The sequence below is a fragment of the Diachasmimorpha longicaudata genome, chromosome 8, assembly GCF_034640455.1.
Source record: "Diachasmimorpha longicaudata isolate KC_UGA_2023 chromosome 8, iyDiaLong2, whole genome shotgun sequence".
In the NCBI taxonomy this organism is placed as follows: domain Eukaryota; kingdom Metazoa; phylum Arthropoda; class Insecta; order Hymenoptera; family Braconidae; genus Diachasmimorpha; species Diachasmimorpha longicaudata.
Genome location: NC_087232.1, coordinates 2,094,780 through 2,116,543, shown reverse-complemented (window position 1 = coordinate 2,116,543; position 21,764 = coordinate 2,094,780). Strand labels below are relative to the sequence as shown.

Here is a 21,764-nt window from a genome sequence, read left to right as displayed (position 1 = left end):
ATCATCATTATGGGAGTCGGATTTGCATCATCATTGCGAACAAAGGTCACGCAGGGATTTTCAAAACTGCGGTGGAGTTTCACGTTTATGGCCCCAAATTCCTTTGCAGGTACATTGTGGTTGATCTTTGGGTGAAACTTTTCAGGGTCAAAGTAATCGGTTACAGCATCCAAATCGTTGAAAAAAAGGGTCCATTCTTCTCGTGTCATTGACAATATGGCGCGTTTCGGGCGTACGCCCATAAATTGCACAACTGGGACGAATTGACCGAAACACGTAACTTTTAAGCCGACACGAATTTGTTTTGTCTCTGATCTATTCAAAGATATAACTTGAGACAACACCACATGCTGTTCAGCATCACTGCATCCCTTTTGTTGGGTACTTTCCATGTTGAAAAAATGAATGGATGAAATCAGGACGACTGAATCAAATCCACCGCGAGCACCCGCGTTTTATAGCGCTACGTATGAGAGTGGAGGGGACAGAATCCCCCACTATACGCATGACAGACCTATAACCGTCACACATTATCCCCCACCGCAGGGAGTTCTGCGGCGGCGGCGTCACACATGCGCCCCACTTTCGCGGTTTTTGTATGTTGCGCGGTACCCCCACTCTTACCATGGAACCTTCCTATACCGATTTTTTTTGTTAAATCGAGTGACGCGTTTGTTGTCATTCGTTAAAAGGCATTGCAATAGTAAAAATGTCTAAAAACTTTGAAAGTTACGATTTAGAGTCCCTTAAAAAATATCTCGCGGGTCGCGAATCGCATGAGAGACGACAAAAGCCTCAATTTCGCCAGAAAAGAGTACGCGTATGTGTTGATAAATATACTGATGATGATTACTTAGACAGTGAAGATAGTGATGACATGTGCAGTCCAACAAAAGCGCGGAAAATCGCGATAGGGTCAGGATTGGAATGTGTTGAGGCGGCGGCCTCATGTGGCGAAGGGTGGCAGCACCTCCTGGGCGAGGTCTGCCTGACCGGCCGCGCTGGCATCCAGGTGCCTAATTGCACCTGAGGCGCTGCCCTAATCACCGTTTCCGATGATTTATCTGGAACGTTCGATTTTGTTCTCGAACGTTCCATATATCCGTTGGAATTCTCTCGACCCTTCCGGGGGTCACTTCTCAACGTGCTCTCATGGTGACCTATCGCTACGGTACATCTCTGTCGCCAAAGTTTTCTCTACCGCGCTCAATATTCAACTGTTCGCTCGCGGCTTATGTGCAACGCACATATTTACATTTGTTATAACTTCTACACCCAATTGACGTGAAAATAAACCTGTTTTTATAGTGACAAACCCAGTGTTTCTCGTGTCACAGTTATTCTCCCCCGTTAACCCGCCTCCCCCTCTCTACCGGTTTTTGTGTGTGCTCTCGCCGGAACATTTGGTCCTTCGAGCCGGATCGGGTTATCGGGAAGTGGTTTGTGAGTTTTTTAGTGGTGTACATTTCGCGGGTGAGAAAACGCGGGAACCCGGACCTGCCGTGGTGCGCCCCGCCCCCATCGACGTCATCGAGGCTCCGCCCACAGCAACGCCTGCCGCTCCGCCTCTCTCTACGCTACCGGCCGCCGCCCGCGAACCGACACCCGAGGGTTTAGGGCTACGCTTTTACCGACGGGAGGCACGCTAACCGACTGGAGCATCTCTACACCCCCTCAGATCTCAGGAAAGTCAATATTTAATAATTCTACGCTTTTCTATTGATCTTTGCCTGTCAATATATTAATAATTAATTAATATTAATTAGTTAATATTGCTGACCCTACTGCTGTCGCTACCGGGGGGTGTTTTGGTGTGCTTTATTACTGCGTGCGCTAAATTTTTTGTTGAATTCTCCGCCTGGTTTTTTATTTTTTTATTCTTTATTTTTTATTGTTTCCCTAACAAAGGGGATTACCGGGTTTTCTCTCTGCTCGGGCTGCGGGTTTTGCGTGAGGGGTTCCTCATTCCTGCTTGAGCATGGCGTTTAAGGGGAAAATTTTACTCCAGGCTAGCAGGGCTAGGTTTATCGAGAGTCTGAGAGCGGAGTCAGCCTCCGAAAGCGTGCAGGCTCTCACGGTGGCTGAGCTCCAATCCAAGCTCGACATGCTGGAGAACCATTGGAGCATGTTCGACACTCTACATGTGAAGCTGCTGACTGCCAAAGATAATGAGGAGGTGCTGGAACACGCTTACGTCACGGAGGAGGTGTACGACAAGTGCCTGGTGATGTACTCCGCAGCGCGCAGCAAGTTCATGGGATGGATCAAGGGTCTGGATGAGTCCATCGACCTCTCCGAGTCATTCCGTCGGCCATCTGCTCCGTCTCCACCGGCGTCTGTGGCTCATCGGCAGTTTCCTAAGATCTCGCTGCCAACATTCTCAGGGGCCTTTTCGGAGTGGATACCGTACAAGGATCTGTTCCTCTCCATGGTGGTCGGGAGTTCGGCGTTAAGCACTGTGGAGAAGTTCCACTATCTGCTGACGTCTCTCACGGGTGAGCCTAAGCAGCTGATCTCCACCTTGCCCGTGACCGAGGACGCGTTCCTGCCAGCATGGAACGCCCTCTTGGCTCGTTACGAGAACAAGAGGCGGCTCGTCTCTATCCAGCTGGGGAAGCTCCACGCGGCGCCGAGGGTCATTAACCGCACCGCCAGGGAGTACAACGCGCTTCTCAACTCCGTGGCCGAGGCGGTCACCGCGCTGGAGTCTCTCGGTCGTCCGGTGGAGCATTGGGACGATATGCTCGTCCACCTCGTTTCGACGCGGCTGGACGCCAAGATGCTGGAGGCCTGGGAGATTGAACTCGGCTCATCAACGGAGTTTCCCACGTACGCCGCTCTCAGGGAGTTCGTGCTCGGTAGGGCCTTGGCCAGGGAAACGATGGAGATGCACGCCTCGGAGCCGCCATCGACTGCGTCATCGAACCCTCACCAGGCCTCGAAGCCTCGGCCATCGAAGGGCCACCCCTCAAGTCAGACTGTGACGGTCTACGCTCCAGGCCAGCCTGCTCGGGTCTACAGTGCCTCGGCTGGTCCTACTTCGCAGCCTATGTCCGGGAAAGAGTCGGGGAGCCACTCGTCTCGGGCTGTGAAGCCTCAACCTCAGCCTCCGTCTCAAAGTTGGGCGGACATGTGCTTCCGGGCCTGTCCGATGTGCGAGGAGGAGCATTCGTTGGACAGGTGCTCCAAATTCAAGGCTCTGTCTCCTACCGAGAGGAGATCATTCGTCGTTCTCAAACATCGATGCTGCAACTGCCTGGGGAAGCATAATAGGGAGAGTTGCCGGAGCCTCAACAAGACCTGCGTTGTGTGTCGGCAGAATCACCACTCGATGATTCACATCAATCGTCCTCAGCCAACACCTCAAGGATCCTCCCAGCCTCGTGACAGCCAGCGGGTTGTTAAGACAAGCAGGAGCCTCAGCCCGGCCCATCCATACAGTCCACTGCCTCTAGGCCTGACATGTCTCCACAGTGACATGCGATACCGACGCCTGCGCCAGAGTCGTCGCCGCGCCATGACCTCTCTCTACGGCCGGCTCTGGCGAGTGATGCTCCGTTTGTGGCCGCGATTAATCGCGAAGTCTCTCCACAGCCCAGACCAGGTGTGATTCTCGCCACAGCCCTAGCCTCGCTAGTCTTGACGGACGGCGCTTCTCACGAGGTTAGGATGCTGCTGGATACTGGTTCTGAGCTGTCGTTCGCTACAAGGGAGCTGGTCAAGAAGCTCAGCTTGCCGATTTCTCCAGCTGTGCTACCGGGCGTTGGTATCAGTGGTTCTACCTCTGCCTCTAATGGGTTCTCTCAATTTTCTCTCAAGTCTCTGCACTCCAGCAAGCAGATTCTTGTCAAGGCCTACGTTCTCGATAGCCTCACGTCGTCGTTGCCGTCGTTCTCCGCCTCTCAACCTCAGCATTGGGAGCATCTCCGAGGGTTGCAGCTAGCGGATCCACACTATCTGACGTCAAGACCTGTCGATCTTCTCATTGGCGCAGATTTCTTTGGATCGATAGTGGAGCCGCAGATCATCAAGGGGCCATCCGATTCTCCTATTGCGATGCTGACTCTCTTCGGGTGGGTGGTGCTCGGGCCCACCTCTGCAGTGACGTCGGCGGCGAGCTTGCATCACGTCTCTGTCAGCAACGAGGAACTTAGCGAGCTTCTCACCTCGTTCTGGCAGCAGGAGGAGGTATCTGCGGCGGAGGGCAAGGACGTCGCTCTCACGAAGGAAGAGGCAGAGTGCGAGGAGTTTTTCCAACGCACCCATACCCGGGATCGCTCGGGGCGCTATATTGTTCGTCTGCCTCTCGTTCGCTCTCCCGCAGAGCTCGGGGATTCTCTAGGCCGCGCGAAGGCGTGCCTCGCGAGCCTGCTTAGGAGGTTGGAGAAAAATCAAGGATCTCTGCAGCTTTATAGTGAATTTCTCAAGGAGTACGAAGAGTTGGGGCACATGGTGTGTGTTCCGGCTGTACCTGTCTCAGGCGACTCTCGGATCTTGGACCGTCAACCTGGCGAGATGACCTTGGCACATGGGGCTTCGGCCTCAGGAGGGTTGAGGGTCTCCGAGGGCGGGTGGTCATATCAGGATTCCGGTCAGAGTTCGTCTACGAGGCGATCTCGCTCTTCTGCTCCTGCGTTCTACTTCCCTCATCATTGTGTTCTCCGGGAAAGTAGTGAAACTACGAAGCTGAGGGTAGTCTTCAATGGTTCCAGTAAGAGTAGCTCCGGAGTGTCTCTCAACGACATCCAGCATACTGGGGCCAAGCTGCAACGAAACATCTCTGATGTACTGCTCTGGTCTCGACAGAGCAGGTACATCTTTATGACGGACATCACGAAGATGTTCCGTCAGATCAAGGTGCATCGGGAGGACTGGCCTCTCCAACAGATTTTGTGGCGTGATTCTCGGGGCCAAATCTGCACCTATCAGCTCACCACCGTCCCCTACGGGACCAAGTCTGCTCCATTCCTCGCCTGTAGGGTTCTCGACCAGCTGGTCAAGGACGAAGGGCATCGGTTCCCTCTAGCCGTTTCCCCCTTGAGCAGCGGAAGATATGTGGACGACATCTGTGGTGGAGCTGACGAGGAGGACGATCTCCACTTCGTAGCTCAGCAAGTGGCGGAGCTCTGCTGGGCTGGCGGATTCCCTCTAGCGAAGTGGCACTCGAACAGTCCGTCTCTACTTCGTGCTCTGACACCGGGAGGCTTCTCTCAGAGTCCGAAGCCGCTAGAGGACTCTACCACAAAAATTCTCGGCTTGAAGTGGGATCCAAGCGACGACCGGTTGAGGTTCTCCATCCGTCTCTCAGTCGGCGTGAAGCCATCGAAGAGGATTGTGCTGTCGGAGATTGCGCAGCTCTTCGACCCTCTAGGGCTGCTCTCACCGGTGGTGATACGTGCCAAGGCTCTTCTGCAGCAACTGTGGCTGGAGAAATTGGACTGGGACGAGGAGTTGCCGGTGCATCTGGTCCAGAAGTGGGTTCGGTTCCGAGAAGAACTGGCCCAGGTGGATCAACTCTCGATCCCGCGGTGGATGGGATATAGGAAGGATTCTCGGGTGGAAATCCATGGCTTCTCGGATGCGTCTCTACTAGCGATGTCGGCGGTGGTCTATTTGAAGGTGACAAGTGAGGATGGTGTCAGCATCTCCTTAGCTGTCGCTAAGACGAAGGTAGCTCCTCTCAAGAAGCTCACCATCCCGCGTCTGGAGCTCAACGCCGCGGTCATCCTAGCTAAGCTCACAAGGTACGTGATTGAGCAGCTCAACCTTGATAGTGCTCCGGTCCATTTGTGGACGGACTCCGCGGTTGCTCTGGCGTGGATTTGCGCTCATTCTTCCAGGTGGAAGGAATATGTCCACAACAGGGTAACCGTCGTTCAGGAGCTTGTGCAACAAGCCAGTTGGAGGTACGTCAGTGGGAAGGAGAATCCTGCTGATTGCGCATCAAGGGGCATTTCGGTGGCTCAACTTAATGGGCATCATCTGTGGTGGACGGGCCCAAAGTGGCTACGGAAGGAGGCGTCTCAGTGGCCAAGTGGAAGAGCAACGTTGGACCCGTCTACAGATTTAGAGGAGAAGCCGGGGGTGACTCTAGCCGCTTCCCTCGGAAGATCAAGTCTCTGGGATCTCTGTTCGCGGTATTCCTCTCTCTACAAGTTGCTGAGGATCACAGCAATTTGCCAAACGGTTGTGGGGAATATGCTGCGGAAGCTGGAAAGGAAGAGGGGCATCATCGTTCCAGCAGTGTTCAGCCCTGGAAGCATGGAGGCAGCTCGGCTTTATTGGGTCAAGGCGACTCAAGTCCATCATCTCCAAGCCGAGTGTGACATCATCTCTCACGGATTGCAGTTGAAGAAGTCTCATCCGTTGACCAAGCTCACGGCCTTCATTGATCAACAAGGAGTTCTCAGAGTCGGCGGGCGGTTGAAGTTCTCTACTCTAGGGCCAGAGAGTAGGCATCAGGCCATCAGCCCTCAAGGCTCAGTGCTCGCGGAGCTCATCATCAGGGACTCTCATCAGCGGACGCTGCACGGTGGAACTCAACTCACCTTGGCACATCTCCGGAGGTCTTACTGGATTATTGGAGGTCGTCTACCAGTAAGATCCTTCATCCTCAAGTGCGTGGAGTGCGCACGTCATCGGGGGATTCGCGCTCAGCAGCTGATGGGTCAGCTTCCAGTGGCACGTCTGGTGTCGGATCGTGCTTTCTCTAACACTGGTGTGGACTATGCCGGACCAGTGTCTCTCAAGACTTGGAGGGGACGTGGTCACAAGACCCAGAAGGGTTGGTTGGTGATCTTCGTGTGTATGGCCACGTGCGCTCTCCATCTGGAAGCTGTCACGGACTACACCGCGGATGGGTTCATCGCCGCCTATCGGAGGTTCGTGAGTCGTCGGGGATACTGCAGACACCTGTATAGTGACTGTGGGACCAACTTCATCGGGGCGGATAAGGAGCTGAAGAAGTTGTTCTCCGCTGGAGCCAAGGAGTTCCAGCATCTCTCTGCAGTATGTCTCAAGGACGGAACGTGTTGGTCATTCAACCCCCCTGGAGCGCCTCATTTCGGGGGTAAATGGGAAGCAGCGGTCAAGTCGGTAAAGTACCTTCTCGCTCGAACGGTTCGAGATACGGCTCTCACGTTCGAGGAGCTCTCTACGCTGCTGTCCCAGATTGAAGCCGTTCTCAACTCCAGGCCTCTACAACCGCTCTCGGAAGATCCTGACGATGTGGCCTGCCTCACCCCGGGGCACTTCCTCATTGGAGAAGCTCCAATAGCTCTTCCGGAGCCCTCACTGGAACACCTCAACGTTGGACGACTCTCTAGATGGCAACTGATCCAGCAGAGGCTGCAGTTCTTCTGGAAGCAATGGTCTACAGGGTATCTGCAGCAGCTCCAGTCCATCTCCAAGTGGCATCACCCGTCCAACGAGATCAAAGTCGGCAGCCTGGTTCTTCTCTACGACGAGCGGTTCCCGCCAGCGAAGTGGCCTCTTGCTCGGGTCACAGCTCTACATCCTGGAAGGGACGGTCTCTCCAGAGTTGTGACCATCAGAACCGCCTCGACGACGTTGACCAGGCCGATCTCCAAGCTGGTTCTGTTACCAATATCTACCAGCTGAGAGCTGGTCTCTACCGGCTTAATTAATGTTTGCTTAAGTGTTCCAGACCTCTGCAAACGATCTCTACTCCTTCTGTGTCAGCAACGGGGTTCCTGACGGGGGGGAGAATGTTGAGGCGACGGCCTCATGTGGCGAAGGGTGGCAGCACCTCCTGGGCGAGGTCTGCCTGACCGGCCGCGCTGGCATCCAGGTGCCTAATTGCACCTGAGGCGCTGCCCTAATCACCGTTTCCGATGATTTATCTGGAACGTTCGATTTTGTTCTCGAACGTTCCATATATCCGTTGGAATTCTCTCGACCCTTCCGGGGGTCACTTCTCAACGTGCTCTCATGGTGACCTATCGCTACAGTACATCTCTGTCGCCAAAGTTTTCTCTACCGCGCTCAATATTCAACTGTTCGCTCGCGGCTTATGTGCAACGCACATATTTACATTTGTTATAACTTCTACACCCAATTGACGTGAAAATAAACCTGTTTTTATAGTGACAAACCCAGTGTTTCTCGTGTCACAGTTATTCTCCCCCGTTAACCCGCATCCCCCTCTCTACCGGTTTTTGTGTGTGCTCTCGCCGGAACAGAATGCGAAGTGGAAGATTTCCTTGTTGATCCTTCTTGCGTATGTAAATATAAATTTCTCGGTGAAATATGGAATAAAATCCATATCAGATATCGCAGGGATAAATTACACTCTCAAGATGAGGGCATAGACATGTGTACGACTTTTAAAGTATGTTACAATGAAGAACCTGCAGAATCTAATAAAGAAATCGAATCGAATTTTCAAATGAGATATAATCCTCCATCCTTGAGAAGCATTGCAATCGCGAATTTATTAAATGAAAGGAAATATGCGAAAAATGGAAAAACTTTGGCCGTGGTTACCAAAGTAATTGTGCATAATAGTGATGTTTTATTATATAAAATGTCGAAGGCAAATGGTTTTTTCGACTGCATAGAACACACGAGATTATGCAAAGCAGGCGTGGGGGAAAAACTCTATTGGTACCACTTTTTTAGGGTGTGTGAGGAAGAATATTATCTCCCTGCGGGGGAGGAGACATTGGTCTACAAGAAAGGAAATGGACCAATCATTGACCTTTCCTTTCAATAGCCAACAAATGCAAAACAAGTGGGGAGCGAAAAAAAGGAAAACTCGAGCATCCTTCCTCATCAGCTATTCAAAGCACCTCCCACCAAGGCCAAATTTTCAAAAAGTGTGGAAAACTTAGCCCCTCCTCTAAACTAGGGATGCATCAACGACCCAGTGAGATCATTTTACTGCATTTGCGTTTTTTACGTCAAAATGACATCAAGTCAAGTGAACTCATCTCCAAAATCCAGTTATCAATCAGGTTATCAGCCTGGAACTTTTAAACCTAAAAAATCTAAATATTGTGGAATCAACGCGAATAAAAATGGAATTAAGATAATAAGTGATCGTGTAGTGAAATATAACAGTGATGAGAAAAAATCAATTGAAAAAATAGTGAAAAAAGTGAAACTCCAACGACATGAGATTTCCAAGACAGGTTCTGTCATAAATATTGACTTTGACCATCAAACGGTTGAAAATAAGAAACACTCAACCAAACGATTGAGTCATAAATCACCCGGCAGCACTCAAAGGGACTCTAAAATCGTGAAAGTCAATAATAAAAAAACAAGTGAAATCGTGCAAGTGAGCACAGAAGAAAAAAAGTTATGGCTTAATATGTTAGAAAAAGATCTTAATTTATTCAATCAAGTGAACTACATTGATAAGAAAAAGGATCTGAAAAAAATACAGGCTCGCGAAAAACGTTTAAAACTCGCGGAAAAAAAGAAGGCCGACTTTATCGCTCGCGAAAAACGTCGCGAACTAGCTAAGGAAAAACAAAGACAATTTAGAGCTCGCGAATCAGAAAAAAATCGATCCAAGGACAACACATCGAAGGATATCATCCCTGAGACCATGATGGAATTGGATTCATCGATCGAGATCATTCCCAGCACTCCATCAGTTATCAATTTAATCCTGGAACACGAGGGTGAAGATGCTCAGCATGGATCATTGAATTTCGCGGCCTCAACCCCTACAAGTAAATATTTAATCAATCAATCATAGGAATTTTTAGATTAGATTGATTTCAGCTAATCTTGTATTGTTTTTTGTTTCAGAACCACGAAAAACTATCGAGGAAATCGAGGCCGTTCTAGTCGCGTTGGGCGCGAATCTAGAACAAAGGAATCGCGAGGATGATTACGAAGTGCGATGCACTCCAACGCAGCGTCAAAAAGAGCTTGATCAAATTGCGATGCAATTGGATCAAAGCGGGAATGATGATGATGAAGGATTGGCCATCCAGAGTCTTGATTTCACCCCGTTATCACCCAGTAACCGTTCGGGCTAAAAATTCATTAAACATGTTTGTATTTTTTTGAATACCTGAAATAAACGTCATAAATTTTATTGCATTACCGGTGAGCCTTGACTCTTTTTTTTATTGCTAGGCTAAACCCAATATTCCCTCTCCTGTCCCCAGCCCTTTTTTTTTTGCTCGTAGAAGCTAGGAGAAATTTTTCTCGCTTCTTCTTCTTCTTCGTCGGTCCCCTGAATCCATTCGTTTATTGTCTCTTTCCTTCTAGTTGTTTAGAAGGTTTAGAGAACAATTTTGACTTTTTCCTCGTCTTTCCTACATATATCCTTACCCTCATCTCCTTCTAACTTACGGTTTAGAGGGTTGAGGGCGAAATAGTGGGGCAAAAGTTAAATAAACCGTGAGGTCCCACTATTCGCCCTCTTTCACCACCGACATCCCCCAGGACTAGTGTCTTGTCCAGTTTTAGTGTTTTTTTTGTGTTTTTTTGTTTTTATTTTTAAAAAATGGTGAAAGTGACATGTTCAGGAGCGTGCCAGGAGCACTTAGCCCGCGAGGTAAGTTTTTTACATATTTTTTGCATGTTTCTTCGTTGTGTTTCGCGGTTTGTGGTGTGTGACGTTTTTCTCGCGGTTCATTTTGGTGTTTTTTCGTGTGATTTTTAATATCTTTTTGTTGCGGGGTATACGTTTCGCGTTTTTTCAAATCCGCGTATTTTTTTTGTGTCGTGTTTTTTGTTGTTGTTATAGTTTATTGATCTTTTTTGTTTTTCTTTTGTTTTAGTTTTTAAATTGATTTTGGGCGTTTTAGTTTTTCAATTTTTCATTTGTTTTAGTTTTTAGATTTTCCGTTTTTCGCTTGTTTTAGTTTTTTTTTAAATTCATTCTGTTTGTCTTTTTTTTTGTTTGTAAATTTTTAATTGATTGTGCTTTTTTTTTATTTTACAGATGCAGGCAACCAGGAGGGAACGGGCCTACCTGAGGGAGGCCAATGCGTGGCTGCGCTGGGAGGACGCAGAGGGTGAAACCCTGGAAGGCGAAAATATTTTCGCCATCCAGGATTTGCACGCCAGGGCCGCCAAATGGTTGGCGGATGCCGAGGACGAGGCCTTCATGGTGAGTTTCGTCTCTCTGTCTCGCTCTCTCTCTCCCTCTCTCTTTTCAACCCCCTTTATTCCCTTTAACCCCTTCCTGCCATTCCCATCAGTCCTCTCCGAAAATACACCCCTTCCCCTCCTTATTTTCCTATAATTATTGCATATTAATGTATTTTTATTTTCCTTTTGTTTCAGGCCGGAGCCCGTTGGGAAGGAGGTGTCGGTCCGGACACCCCGAGAGCGCGGTGGGTCCGCGCTGTGAGGCGCGAGGCGCGAGCCCTGGAGGCCGAGGGCGAGCAGGTGCTCGCCCTCTACGATGTCGAGGATGCCTGGGCCCTCAGGATCCTCTTCGGGGAGGAGTCCACCCAGCCTGACCTGACGGAGGAGGACTGGTCCCTGGAGCAGTGGGACTGAGATCCCCCTCCGCCCCCCCTTAATTAAATTGTATTTTAAAAAAATTGTATTTTAGTTGTAAGATTTTTTTTGAATAAACTTTTTTAAATAAATATTTTTTGTTTTTTATTGATTTCCCTTAGTTTTAATTTATAAAATAGAAATAGAAAAACAAAACTTAATTCAATTTTAATAGCTTAAAAAAATTTTTTTAGTTTTAACTTTTTTTCTTAAATAAAAGAATTTTTTTTTTAATGAATATTCTCGTTTCTTTTTTTTTTTATTTATACATAACCTTGTCTGTTACTTTTAAGTTTAAAATCTTAGTTTATTTATTTATTTAATTTATTTAGGGTCGCTGTGTAACTACAAGGTCATAAGCGACCGATATTGGATTCAAACATTAGATTTCAAGAAGGATATCACTTTTTTGCAGTTACTATCACTGTTTAATATTTCGGGGGATTCAATTGACAGATTGACGTTTTCCCTCTTTTGTTGGAATTGTTGGCATTCCAGCAGATGAGTAACCGATGACGTTGTGTCGCATCTAGGACATTTTTCCTTAGGCTGCTTAGTCATGAGGTGACCGTGTGTGTAGTTCGTATGGCCGATCCTGAGCCTAGTTATCACTACTTGCTCTCTCCTGTTTTTCGTTGAGAATAAGATTTTTTCAAATATATTCGTTCGGAAGGAGTGCAGTTTGGAGGTTTGCATTTGCCATTGATTGTTCCATTTTTGTTTGATTTTTCTTAGAAGAAGTTTCTTAATTTCTGGTAAGATGGAGGGTGCCTCTTCATCCATCGCTGGGAATTCAATGGCTTCTTTAGCTTTTTTATCAGCTAGTTCGTTTCCCTTGATGCCGCAATGCGAAGGTATCCACATAAGGCAAATATGGTAACCCTTTTCCGCTAGTTCCATTAATTTTTTTTGGATATCTCTCGTCCTAGGGTCGTTGCTGAATCTATTTCCTATAGCTCTCAGGGAAGAGCATGAGTCTGTGTAGACTATGGATTTTGAACCATTCGTTCATGATTCAATGTGCTCAATTGATTTCTCGATTGCGTATATTTCAGCTGAAAAAATTGTGAAGGAGCTTGGGAGTCTGGATGAGTATATTAGCTCCGTCTCTGTTGTCACTGCACATGCTGTTTTTCCATCTTTCACTGAACCGTCTGTATAGAGTTCTAGAAATTCCTTGTACCGAGTTTTTTGATCTTTAAAAAGACTCAAGTAACAATCTTCTGAGGTGGAACTTCTATCATCTTTAGTTAGTTCAAGATTGATTTCGAAGAGGGGAGGAGACCATTGAGGGATTTTCAGTCTTTCTCTCATGACAGTTTTTGGTAGAGAGATATCCAATTCTTGGAGATAACTATTCAGTCTGGCTCCTAGAGACTTGGGGATAATTGGGTGTTGCACATATTTTTCTGTGAAGTGATGATCGGAGATACACTTCCAGGTCGGGTTGTCTAGAGAAGATGATAAGGCACTTGCATATTTGATGCTCAATAATTTTCTTCGGTCTTGAAGGTATAGTTCGCCTGATTCTGCTAGTAGGCTGGTGATTGGACTGGATCTGAACGCCCCCAGGCAAAGCTTCAAGGCTGAGTTGTGGACTGTGTCAAGATTCTTCAGTATATTGCTGTTTGCTGTATCATAAATTATGCATCCATATTCTAAAATCTTAGTTTAGTTTTATGCTGTTTTAATAAAAAAAAAAAATTTTACTTTAATAAATGTTTTTCTTTCTTTTTTTAACATACCTGTAAGTTTAAATTTATTCTCTTACTTTTAAACTTTAAGATAGAAATTGGAAAAAAATAAAAAATACAAAAACAAAATACAAAAAATTTTTTTTTTTAGATTTAAGATTATTATTTAAAATAATGTATTTTAGTTCTAAGTTCTCAGCCCCGGACCTCTCTATAAACGAGACGAAGGGGAGGGTTTGAGTCACCTACTGAGCGCGTCTCCAGGTGGCGGATAGGAGGGGGCCGGAGTATGAGTGGCACCTTGGGACCGGAGACAGGAGGCTGGAAAGAGCACCTGAATCTGGATTTCCGGGGTACACTTCGGATACCGGTCTGCGATGACTATAACGTCGACCTACGGAAGTAAAAACCCGTTAGGAAGACCCAAAGCATCGCCGCGGACCAGACTTCCCAAGCTAAGGTGGAAGTTATCGTGCCGAGGGCTGAATGACACTGGGGAACAGTGTCTCAAACGATACCCTTGGGGAACCAGGCAGCACCCCATTGTATGCATGCCTTACCTCCGCATCCAGGCTCTGCGGGGGTGGACCTTCTTTTCCTGGTTACTCGTGGGATTAACATGGACCCATTAAATAATAATAAAAATTTTAACGCCGATGACGGTGCCCTCTCTGAGGGAACGGCAGAGGCTTACAGGTCGGAGGAGAGTACGATCTGCGCTAGGGCTCCGGAAGGGGAACAAGCGCAGATACAAATGGAAGTGGAAGGGGAGCCAGCCTCAGAGGGGCCTACCAGTGGTGGGCCCGCTGTCGCTGACCCTACCCTGGCGAAGAGGAGGAAGGGTAGGACGGGCGCGGAGAAGCGCCGGGCCCGCCAGGCTAGGCTGAAAGCCGAGGCCTCGCGGGATCAGCAATCTCCGCAGAAAGGGACCGCGACGGAGGAGAAGGAGGAACAGGGGACAGGGCCCAAGAGGCCCAGGTCCTCAGGATCCACTCCCCCCGAAGTGGCCATGCCCAAGAAGAAGGCACGGGCAATGGAAGGGCTGGGGGCAACCTCTTTCAGAGAGGCGGCGAAGGGTGGAGGCAGGGTGGCCGTAGTGCCAACTGGCCATCCGGAGCTGTCCCTGACAAGGGAACAGGCCAACCTAGTCCAGGAGGCGCTAGTGGCGGCGTTGTTCGGGACTGACCAAGATGGTCAGCTCCCGAGCTTCGATGGCCACTGGTATGACGATGGCGTGCTGTGGGTGGCATGCGCGGACAGTCGATCAAGAGAGTGGTTGACTACCGTGGTGCCCACCCTGGCACCCTGGGAAGGGGCCTCCCTTATCCTGGTGGATAAGGAAGCGCTCCAGAAGCTGATCAGGGTTACGGCCTTTCTCCCGGGAAAACCCGTGGGAGCGGCTATGGCTCTTGAGAGGCTGAGGATGCAGAACCGGGCCCTCACCACAGGCAAGTGGAGGGTGTGGGACTGCCGGAGCGGGGAGGAGGGGCTCAACATGGTGTTGGGAGTAGACCCCAAGTCCCTAGAGGCCCTGAAGGGTTTGGGGATGGCCCCATTCTACTGCCTCGGCCGGGCTCGTTTCTACGAGACCCAGCGGAGAGCGGCGGGGGGAAAGGCGCCCCAGACGCAGCCAGGCCCAGGGAAAGTGGTCGCTGACCAAGGGGGGTCAGTGACCGCAGGGGAGGGGAGAGGGCAGGAGGGTGCGCCAAAGGGTCCGGGTGGACAGGAGAGTGCCCCAGTAGCTGCCAGGGAAGGCGCCCGCGAGGGAGGAGGAAAGGAGTGCGAGGAAGGCTCTCTCTTACAGAGGGACCCCCTTGCCCCTGCAAGGCCTCCGCTGAGCGGACGGACCAAGGGCCGAAGAGGTAGGCCGCCTCTGGTGAGAGGGGGCGCGGCGGGAACTGGGAGAGGGTCTCAAGGGACCCTCAACTGGGCCCTGCCGGGCTCATCCCACTCAGGGCAGGTTAGGGCGCCACCAGGCGACCCTGCCTAACGGCCAAACAATGGCCAGGGGGATAAGGGGGGAAGGAGCAGAGGGCAATAGGCAGGGAGACGGCATAGGCTCTCTGCTAGTCCACTGCTCCCAGATTAACTTGCAGCACTGCAAGGCTGCGACTGCCCTGCTGAGTCGCAGCCTAGCAGTAGAGCATACAGACATATGCCTTATACAAGAGCCCTGGCAACACGGAGGCTCGGTAAAAGGCCTATCTGGAGGCGAGGTGGAGCTATTCTATGCTCAGGGCGACCTGGGCCCCAGGGCCTGCATTGCTGTCAAAAGAGCGTGCGGAGCCAGGGGAATGGCCAACTTCTGCCACAGAGACTTGGTGGCGGTTGTCGTGAGACTTCGGGGGGAGGCCGGTGCGGAGGACATAGTTTTCTGCTCGGCTTACTTCCCACATGATTCGCCGACACCACCACCTACCAATGAGCTGCGTGATCTGGTGAATCACTGCAGAGCTAGAAAGTTGCCACTCATCATAGGTTGTGACGCAAACGCGCAGAACGTGGTGTGGGGCAGCGAAAGATGTAATGACAGGGGCACTGCTCTCCTGGAATTTATGGCAGACGTTGACCTGGAGATCCTAAACAGGGGCTCGAGGCCCACGTTCGTCACTTCTCGCTGTCAATGTATCATTGACGTAACCATGTGCACCCGCCGGCTGGCGAGGCGATGCAGGGACTGGAGGGTGGACCGGGAGGACACACTCTCTGACCATCGACGCATCAGATTTAGCATAGAGGGCTGTGCCCAACCGCAGCAGGACCGCCTGCGCAGAAACCCAAGGGCCACCGACTGGGACTCCTTCGAGAGGAACCTGGAGGAAAGGCTCGGGGTTGGACGCGTTAGGCCCTGCAGGGAGGACCGGTTAGAGGACGAGGTGGAGAGAATCCACGTTGCCCTAACTGAGTCTTTTGAGACGGCATGCCCGGCTAGACGTTGCAGGAAGGGTAATAAAGTGCCTTGGTGGAGCCGTGAGTTGGACAGGCTGAGAAGCCAGTCCAGGAGGCTCGGAAACCGAGCGCACAAATCGAAGAGGGCCGAAGACTGGACTCTGTACAGAAATGTGCAGAGAGAGTACAAGAGGCTCATAAAACGATCAAAGGAGCTCACCTGGAGGACATACTGTGAGGAACTGGAGGCGCTTTCAGGCATCTCCAGGCTTCGCAGGGTCTTCTCGGGGGGCCCTTCACAACGGCTGGGTGGAATCACGCTGGAAAGCGGAGAGACCATCACAGAACCGCGAGAGGTCCTTGAGCATCTGGTTCGCGCGCATTTCCCGGACTCTATTATAGAGCTTCCAGGAGAGTGCCTGGAAGTGGACTGGAAGCGAACAGGAAGCGGCGATCCCGACTGGGAGCTAGCCGCACGAATAGTAACGCTGGACAGGCTGCAATGGGCGGTGGACTCCTTCGAAATGTACAAGAGTCCAGGTCCGGATGGGATACATCCGGCCCTCTTGCGAAGAGGGGGGCCATTGCTCCTGCGCAGACTGATACCGGCATTCAGGGCCTGCCTAGCATTGGGCTATGTGCCAGGCAGGTGGCGGGAAGTCAGGGTTGTCTTTATCCCCAAACCGGGTAAATGCAGCTACGACAACGCGAAAGCCTACAGACCGATCAGCCTGAGCTCCTTCTTACTGAAGACGCTGGAAAGGCTGGTCGATAGGCACATTAAGGAGGGGGCACTGAGGATTAATCAGATATGCCCCTCACAACATGCTTACCAAGCTGGCAGATCGACTGAGACTGCGCTACACCACTTGGTAGGCACAATAGAAAATGCGAAGGAAAGGGGGGAGGACACCCTTGGCGTCTTTATCGACATCGAAGGGGCCTTCGACAATACCGCCTTTGATACAATGGAGAAAGCTGCGGCAGCGTTTGGGATCGAGAATTCGATCATCAAATGGATAGCCGCCATGCTCCGAACAAGAGTTGTCCACTCCACCCTTGGGGACAGTGAGGTAAGGGCTGCGGTAGGGAGGGGCTGCCCGCAGGGGGGGGTTATCTCTCCTCTGCTATGGCTCCTCGTAGTTGACGGCCTCCTCACTGGACTCGAGGAACTGGGGGTAAGGACAGTCGCATATGCGGATGATGTGGCACTGCTGGTAACTAGCAGGAACACGAGCATGCTGCACAGCAAGATGCAAAAGGCGCTGGACTATGTTCAGCAGTGGTGCACATCGAAGGGCCTAAGGGTAAACCCAGGCAAAACGGAGATGGTGCACTTCACACGTAGAAGGAGGGGTGCTGTTAAGGCTCCCTCCATTTACAACACAATGCTGAAATTCTCGAGTGAGGTCAAATACTTAGGTATTTGGCTCGACGAGAAGCTCAGCTGGAAAAAGCACATCGCCATGCAGACTAGCAAGGTCACCATGACTTACTGGGCATGTAGGCGAATGTTTGGAAGCACATGGGGTCTAAGGCCGAAGATGGTCAAATGGATCTACACGGCCATTATGACCCCACAGCTAACATACGCAGCCGCAGTGTGGTGGACAGCCTTGAACAAGGCCTGCCACAGGAAAGCGGTGGACAAAATAGGCAGGCTTGCGATGCTGGGCATAACAGGGGCCCTCAGAACGACCCCCAGCTCAGCGTTGGAGGCTCTGCTCTTTATGCAACCTCCACACCTAATTATAAGGGAAGAGGCAACAAGAGCGGCCGCAAGACTGCGGCTACAGGGAACATGGAAGGGAGCTAGGAATGGGCATGCTAGTGTCCTCCGCGCGGACAGAGAGCTGGAAGGGCTACTGTCGCGCGGTGCTGACGCCTGCAGACCCCGATGGCACTTTCGCAGAAAGTTCTCGGTCAATCTTGGATGGGGGGAAACCCCGTCAGGAAAGGATGCGGACTGGGTGCCGCCCCGTGGACTAGTCTGGTATACGGACGGATCACGGGTGAGCGGACGGGCAGGTGCGGGGGTCTGGTCAGAGGGGCCCGCAATAGCGAGGACCATTGGGCTGGACTCACACGCAACCGTGCTCCAGACCGAGCTAGCTGCCCTAAGGGCCTGCGCCAGGATGATCCTGGAGAGGGGGGACAAGGGCAAAAAGATCTTCATCTACTCAGATAGCAAGCGCGCGCTGAGAGCAATACTCAGGTATGAGTGTTGTTCTAAGCTGGTGAGTGAATGCGTCGAGCTGATGGAGGAAATTGCCGTAAATAATCGGCTCGAGGTGGCCTGGATTCCGGGACACGCTGGCATCAAAGGCAACGAAAAAGCCGATGAGCTAGCAAAGAACGGTAGTTGCAGGGGCTTTCAGGGAGAGGTGGAGCACGTAGGCGTGCACACCGATTTTGTGAAGGACCTGGTCAAGGAACGTGCGGATAGGAGGATCGTGGAGAGATGGGACTCGGAGACGGGTGCCAAGCACACGAAATCCCTCCTAGGAGAACCCACTAGGAAGCTGGCAGAGACCCTGTTGGGCCTAAACAGGGTTAAGCTCCGTACTATGGTGGGGCTTATCACTGGACACTGGCCCCTGGCTCTGTACTTATCAAGGATAGGCAAGGGGGCTGACCCCCTATGCAAAAGATGCGGGCTGACAGAGGAGGATCCTCTTCACCTATGCACAAGATGCAGCGGACTCGATGAAGCCAGATGGAATGTCTTCGGGTCTACTTGCATAGATATACATGTCGACAGGGACGGGATCAAGGGGCTCTATGAGTTAGCTCGTAGGGCACAAATACTCGATACCAGCGACTAGACGGCTGCCTGAGGGCAGGGTGTAAAATGGCCGAGAGGCTGATTGCACCTCCGGACAGGACCGTCTAAATATGATAAGTGATAAGTGAAGTTCTAAGTTTTTTAATAAAAAGTTTTTTTTTAAATAAATATTTGTGTTTTTCTTTTTTTTTTTTTTTTTTTTTTTTAAACATTCACTTCGTTTATTTTTAAATTATAATTAAATAGGAATTGGATGGGGAAAAATTTAACGGGAGACTTTTTTTTCTAGTTTTTATTTATTTATTTATTTATGTTTCCTTCTATAACATACATTTGTCTTATAGTTAATTTTCATTTTCGCGGGCCGCGGGTTTTTGAAACTTCGTATTTCAATTCGAAATACGAACGGCTAAAACCCGCCTGTCAAAGCTGACGGTGGCGCCCCCCTGAGAATCGGTAACCCCTCCCAGAAACGTAGATTCCCAGAATTCCGCAGTGTCGGTAAAAACGTAGGGCCGCCTCCTGACACTAGGAGGCTCTGCGCAAATGTAAACACTGTAGGGCCCCATTTTTTAAATAATGAATATCTAGTGAACAAATTAACTTAAAAATATGGAAGTTGGATATTAATTATCAACAAACGATTCCCTATCCAATGATAATAACTATTCGAGGCTACAATAAAATATTAAGCGAGTGGAGGAATAGCCCCTACTCATTAAATTGTTTAATTAATTATTAAATAATGTAGGCCTACAAACGTTTTTCGTGCATAACAATATTATACAAAACTACAACAATCAATCTAAATGCATAAAATACTTAATTTTTAAAAAACAGTGCGCGCCAACTAGCAGCGGTTCAGTCGCGGTTTTTTGAAACCATAGGGCAGAGTCGCAAAACCATCAAGCCGCCGTTTTGGGCCTGTCGCACGTACGATCTTACTCTCAGGTTTCGTGATGACGTCATGATACACTGTCCGACGGATACCATGATAGTCGATCTGGTAGGGATCTGCTTTATCGACAACGAGCGCGCGAATCGAGTCGTAATGAATTTGTTTACGCGATTCATAATTCAGTCTAACCCCTTTTATTTTACTAACTTCCGCGATACTGCCGTCCGGTTTTTTTACGCGATAAGTGTAAAATTTAGGCCCCCCAGAGACAAAAGAAGTAATGAAACTTCCTTCTCCGTAGCCCTCTACTTCGTCGGTGAAATCCCCTAGAAAATTCCCTAGCGGTAACTCATTTGATCCATCGCTGACGTAAATTACCGAATTTGTATCATAATATAAAACACGTTCTTGTTGTTTTTCTAGATAAGAATATAACTTTAGACGCGCGTGAGCGGTTGTATAAGCCGCAATAACAACATTAGCCTTAGTGGACATTTCCGCGGCTTCGTTTAAATGTTTCCAGGACATGAAGAGAGTATCGTTATCGACAGGAACAAGTCCTGTTACTTCAATTTCAGGATTAAACATTATATTTGCAAATTCCTCGTGTGTTCGAATAATAGCTTTTTTTGTCAAGTTTTCCCTCTCCCCAAATTTACCCCAGAGACAGTTTAAACAAAGTTTTGCTACCGCTCTTAATCCGGCATTCTTTTGAATTTTATCCTTGTCAAGTTTTATACCTTCTCGCGCCTCATATTCAGCAATATATCTATTCTTTGATTCATCATCTACACACTCAGCAGGCCAATCCGAAGCCTCTTGTTTTATTTTCAAAAAAGTGTTAATGTATTCGGCAAATAATCCGCCTGTTCGCGTCACAGGATTATAACGCGTAGTTCTCTTATACTCCCAAAGCTCACTGATTTCTAATATTTTATACCCCATTTCTACGGCTTTACGAAGTTCTGGAGCGACCCAAGTCCCCAAAAATTCGCGATCAGCGGGATCATCATGAGGGCAATTGTCTTGTACAAGATCATCGCAGCATGATCGACAGAGAGGGAACAGTAACTTTCCATGAGCTTTTACTGGTAAAACAGGGTGAAATAATTGACGAGGGGGTAAAACGCGACATTTCACAAGACCTTCTATCCGCGAAATATTATTATTAGGGCATATAGGCTGACAATCACGCCCCACGTGGACAGTGGGATGTCCAATCGGGAAAATCCCTGTCTTTAAAACGTATGGGTATAACGAACAAACGTCAACATAGCGAATTTTTTCATATCTTTTACATCATAATGTGTTACGGTATTTCCTGTTCGTCCCCCGAAAAATGCATCGCGTGGATCCAGGGCTATAACCATCTGCTGATCAACGTTTTCTACAAAATTCGCCAGCGCATGGTCTATCTTTTTTTGACGAATAAAATCGCATTCCCACATTTCAACGACTTCATAACCCGAGTGTCGCAATTCCCGTGTAATAGCCCCTGTTCTCTCATATCGACTCTCTAGTGTATCCTTGTGACTTAACTCTTTATCTCTATTGAATTTGAAACACCGTGGGCATCCGTGCCAATAACATCCGTGGAACTGATATGCATATTTCTTATTATTATTCGCGGTATCCTCCCAAAAACCATCTAGACGCAGGCCTGATGTTGTTCTGTGCTCACGAGTTCGTCCGGCATGTATTATTCGATGATTCTCGCAATGTTCGCGCCACAAGAGCCATTCAATTGCGATTTTCGACTGCACTTTCCCTAACCGATATCCTCCCTGAGGTATAATGCCTATCTGCTTGTCTTTTAAGAAATTTGTTTGAAAAATACGCATGCATGTAGAAGCAATCGTTACACACTCTGTAAAAGGACAGACATTTCCAGCATTCATAATCAGTTTTCGAAATTCAACACAGGCTCGTCTCAAAATTGTAACATCAAGCCTGCAATAATGAAGAATTTCTTTACGAAAATCGAATTCATCATTTTCTTCGACACGAT

At 49.3% G+C, this 21,764-nt stretch overlaps 3 protein-coding genes across 3 annotated transcripts; all 3 read left to right on the top strand.

The window, feature by feature from the left end:
- The first annotated feature begins 1,978 nt into the window (after window positions 1-1,978).
- Window positions 1,979-8,852, top strand: LOC135165399 (uncharacterized). The gene is made up of 7 exons (XM_064126662.1): window positions 1,979-3,547; window positions 3,595-7,593; window positions 7,667-7,810; window positions 7,971-8,034; window positions 8,107-8,239; window positions 8,467-8,625; window positions 8,735-8,852. Exons 1-7 carry the CDS (start codon window positions 1,979-1,981, stop codon window positions 8,850-8,852), a joined length of 6,186 nt encoding a protein of 2,061 aa, XP_063982732.1.
- A 74-nt stretch (window positions 8,853-8,926) lies between these two features.
- LOC135165097 (uncharacterized) lies at window positions 8,927-10,013 on the top strand. Its single transcript, XM_064126047.1, has 2 exons — window positions 8,927-9,701; window positions 9,781-10,013. The coding sequence occupies exons 1-2, from the start codon at window positions 8,927-8,929 to the stop codon at window positions 10,011-10,013; spliced, it is 1,008 nt and encodes a 335-aa protein (XP_063982117.1).
- A 196-nt stretch (window positions 10,014-10,209) lies between these two features.
- On the top strand, window positions 10,210-11,499 carry LOC135165098 (uncharacterized). Its single transcript, XM_064126048.1, has 2 exons — window positions 10,210-11,095; window positions 11,272-11,499. Exons 1-2 carry the CDS (start codon window positions 10,928-10,930, stop codon window positions 11,488-11,490), a joined length of 387 nt encoding a protein of 128 aa, XP_063982118.1. The 5' UTR covers window positions 10,210-10,927; the 3' UTR covers window positions 11,491-11,499.
- Window positions 11,500-21,764: the final 10,265 nt, after the last annotated feature.

Coding starts and splice junctions, on each gene's coding strand:
- LOC135165399 (XM_064126662.1), top strand. CDS start 1,979: ATGGCGTTTAAGGGGAAAATTTTACTCCAGGCTAGCAGGGCTAGGTTT. Junction 3,548..3,594: donor TCTACGGCCGGCTCTGGCGA/GTGATGCTCCGT, acceptor GTCTCTCCACAG/CCCAGACCAGGTGTGATTCT. Junction 8,240..8,466: donor TCCTTGTTGATCCTTCTTGC/GTATGTAAATAT, acceptor ATTAAATGAAAG/GAAATATGCGAAAAATGGAA.
- LOC135165097 (XM_064126047.1), top strand. CDS start 8,927: ATGACATCAAGTCAAGTGAACTCATCTCCAAAATCCAGTTATCAATCA. Junction 9,702..9,780: donor CGCGGCCTCAACCCCTACAA/GTAAATATTTAA, acceptor TTTTTGTTTCAG/AACCACGAAAAACTATCGAG.
- LOC135165098 (XM_064126048.1), top strand. CDS start 10,928: ATGCAGGCAACCAGGAGGGAACGGGCCTACCTGAGGGAGGCCAATGCG. Junction 11,096..11,271: donor CCGAGGACGAGGCCTTCATG/GTGAGTTTCGTC, acceptor CTTTTGTTTCAG/GCCGGAGCCCGTTGGGAAGG.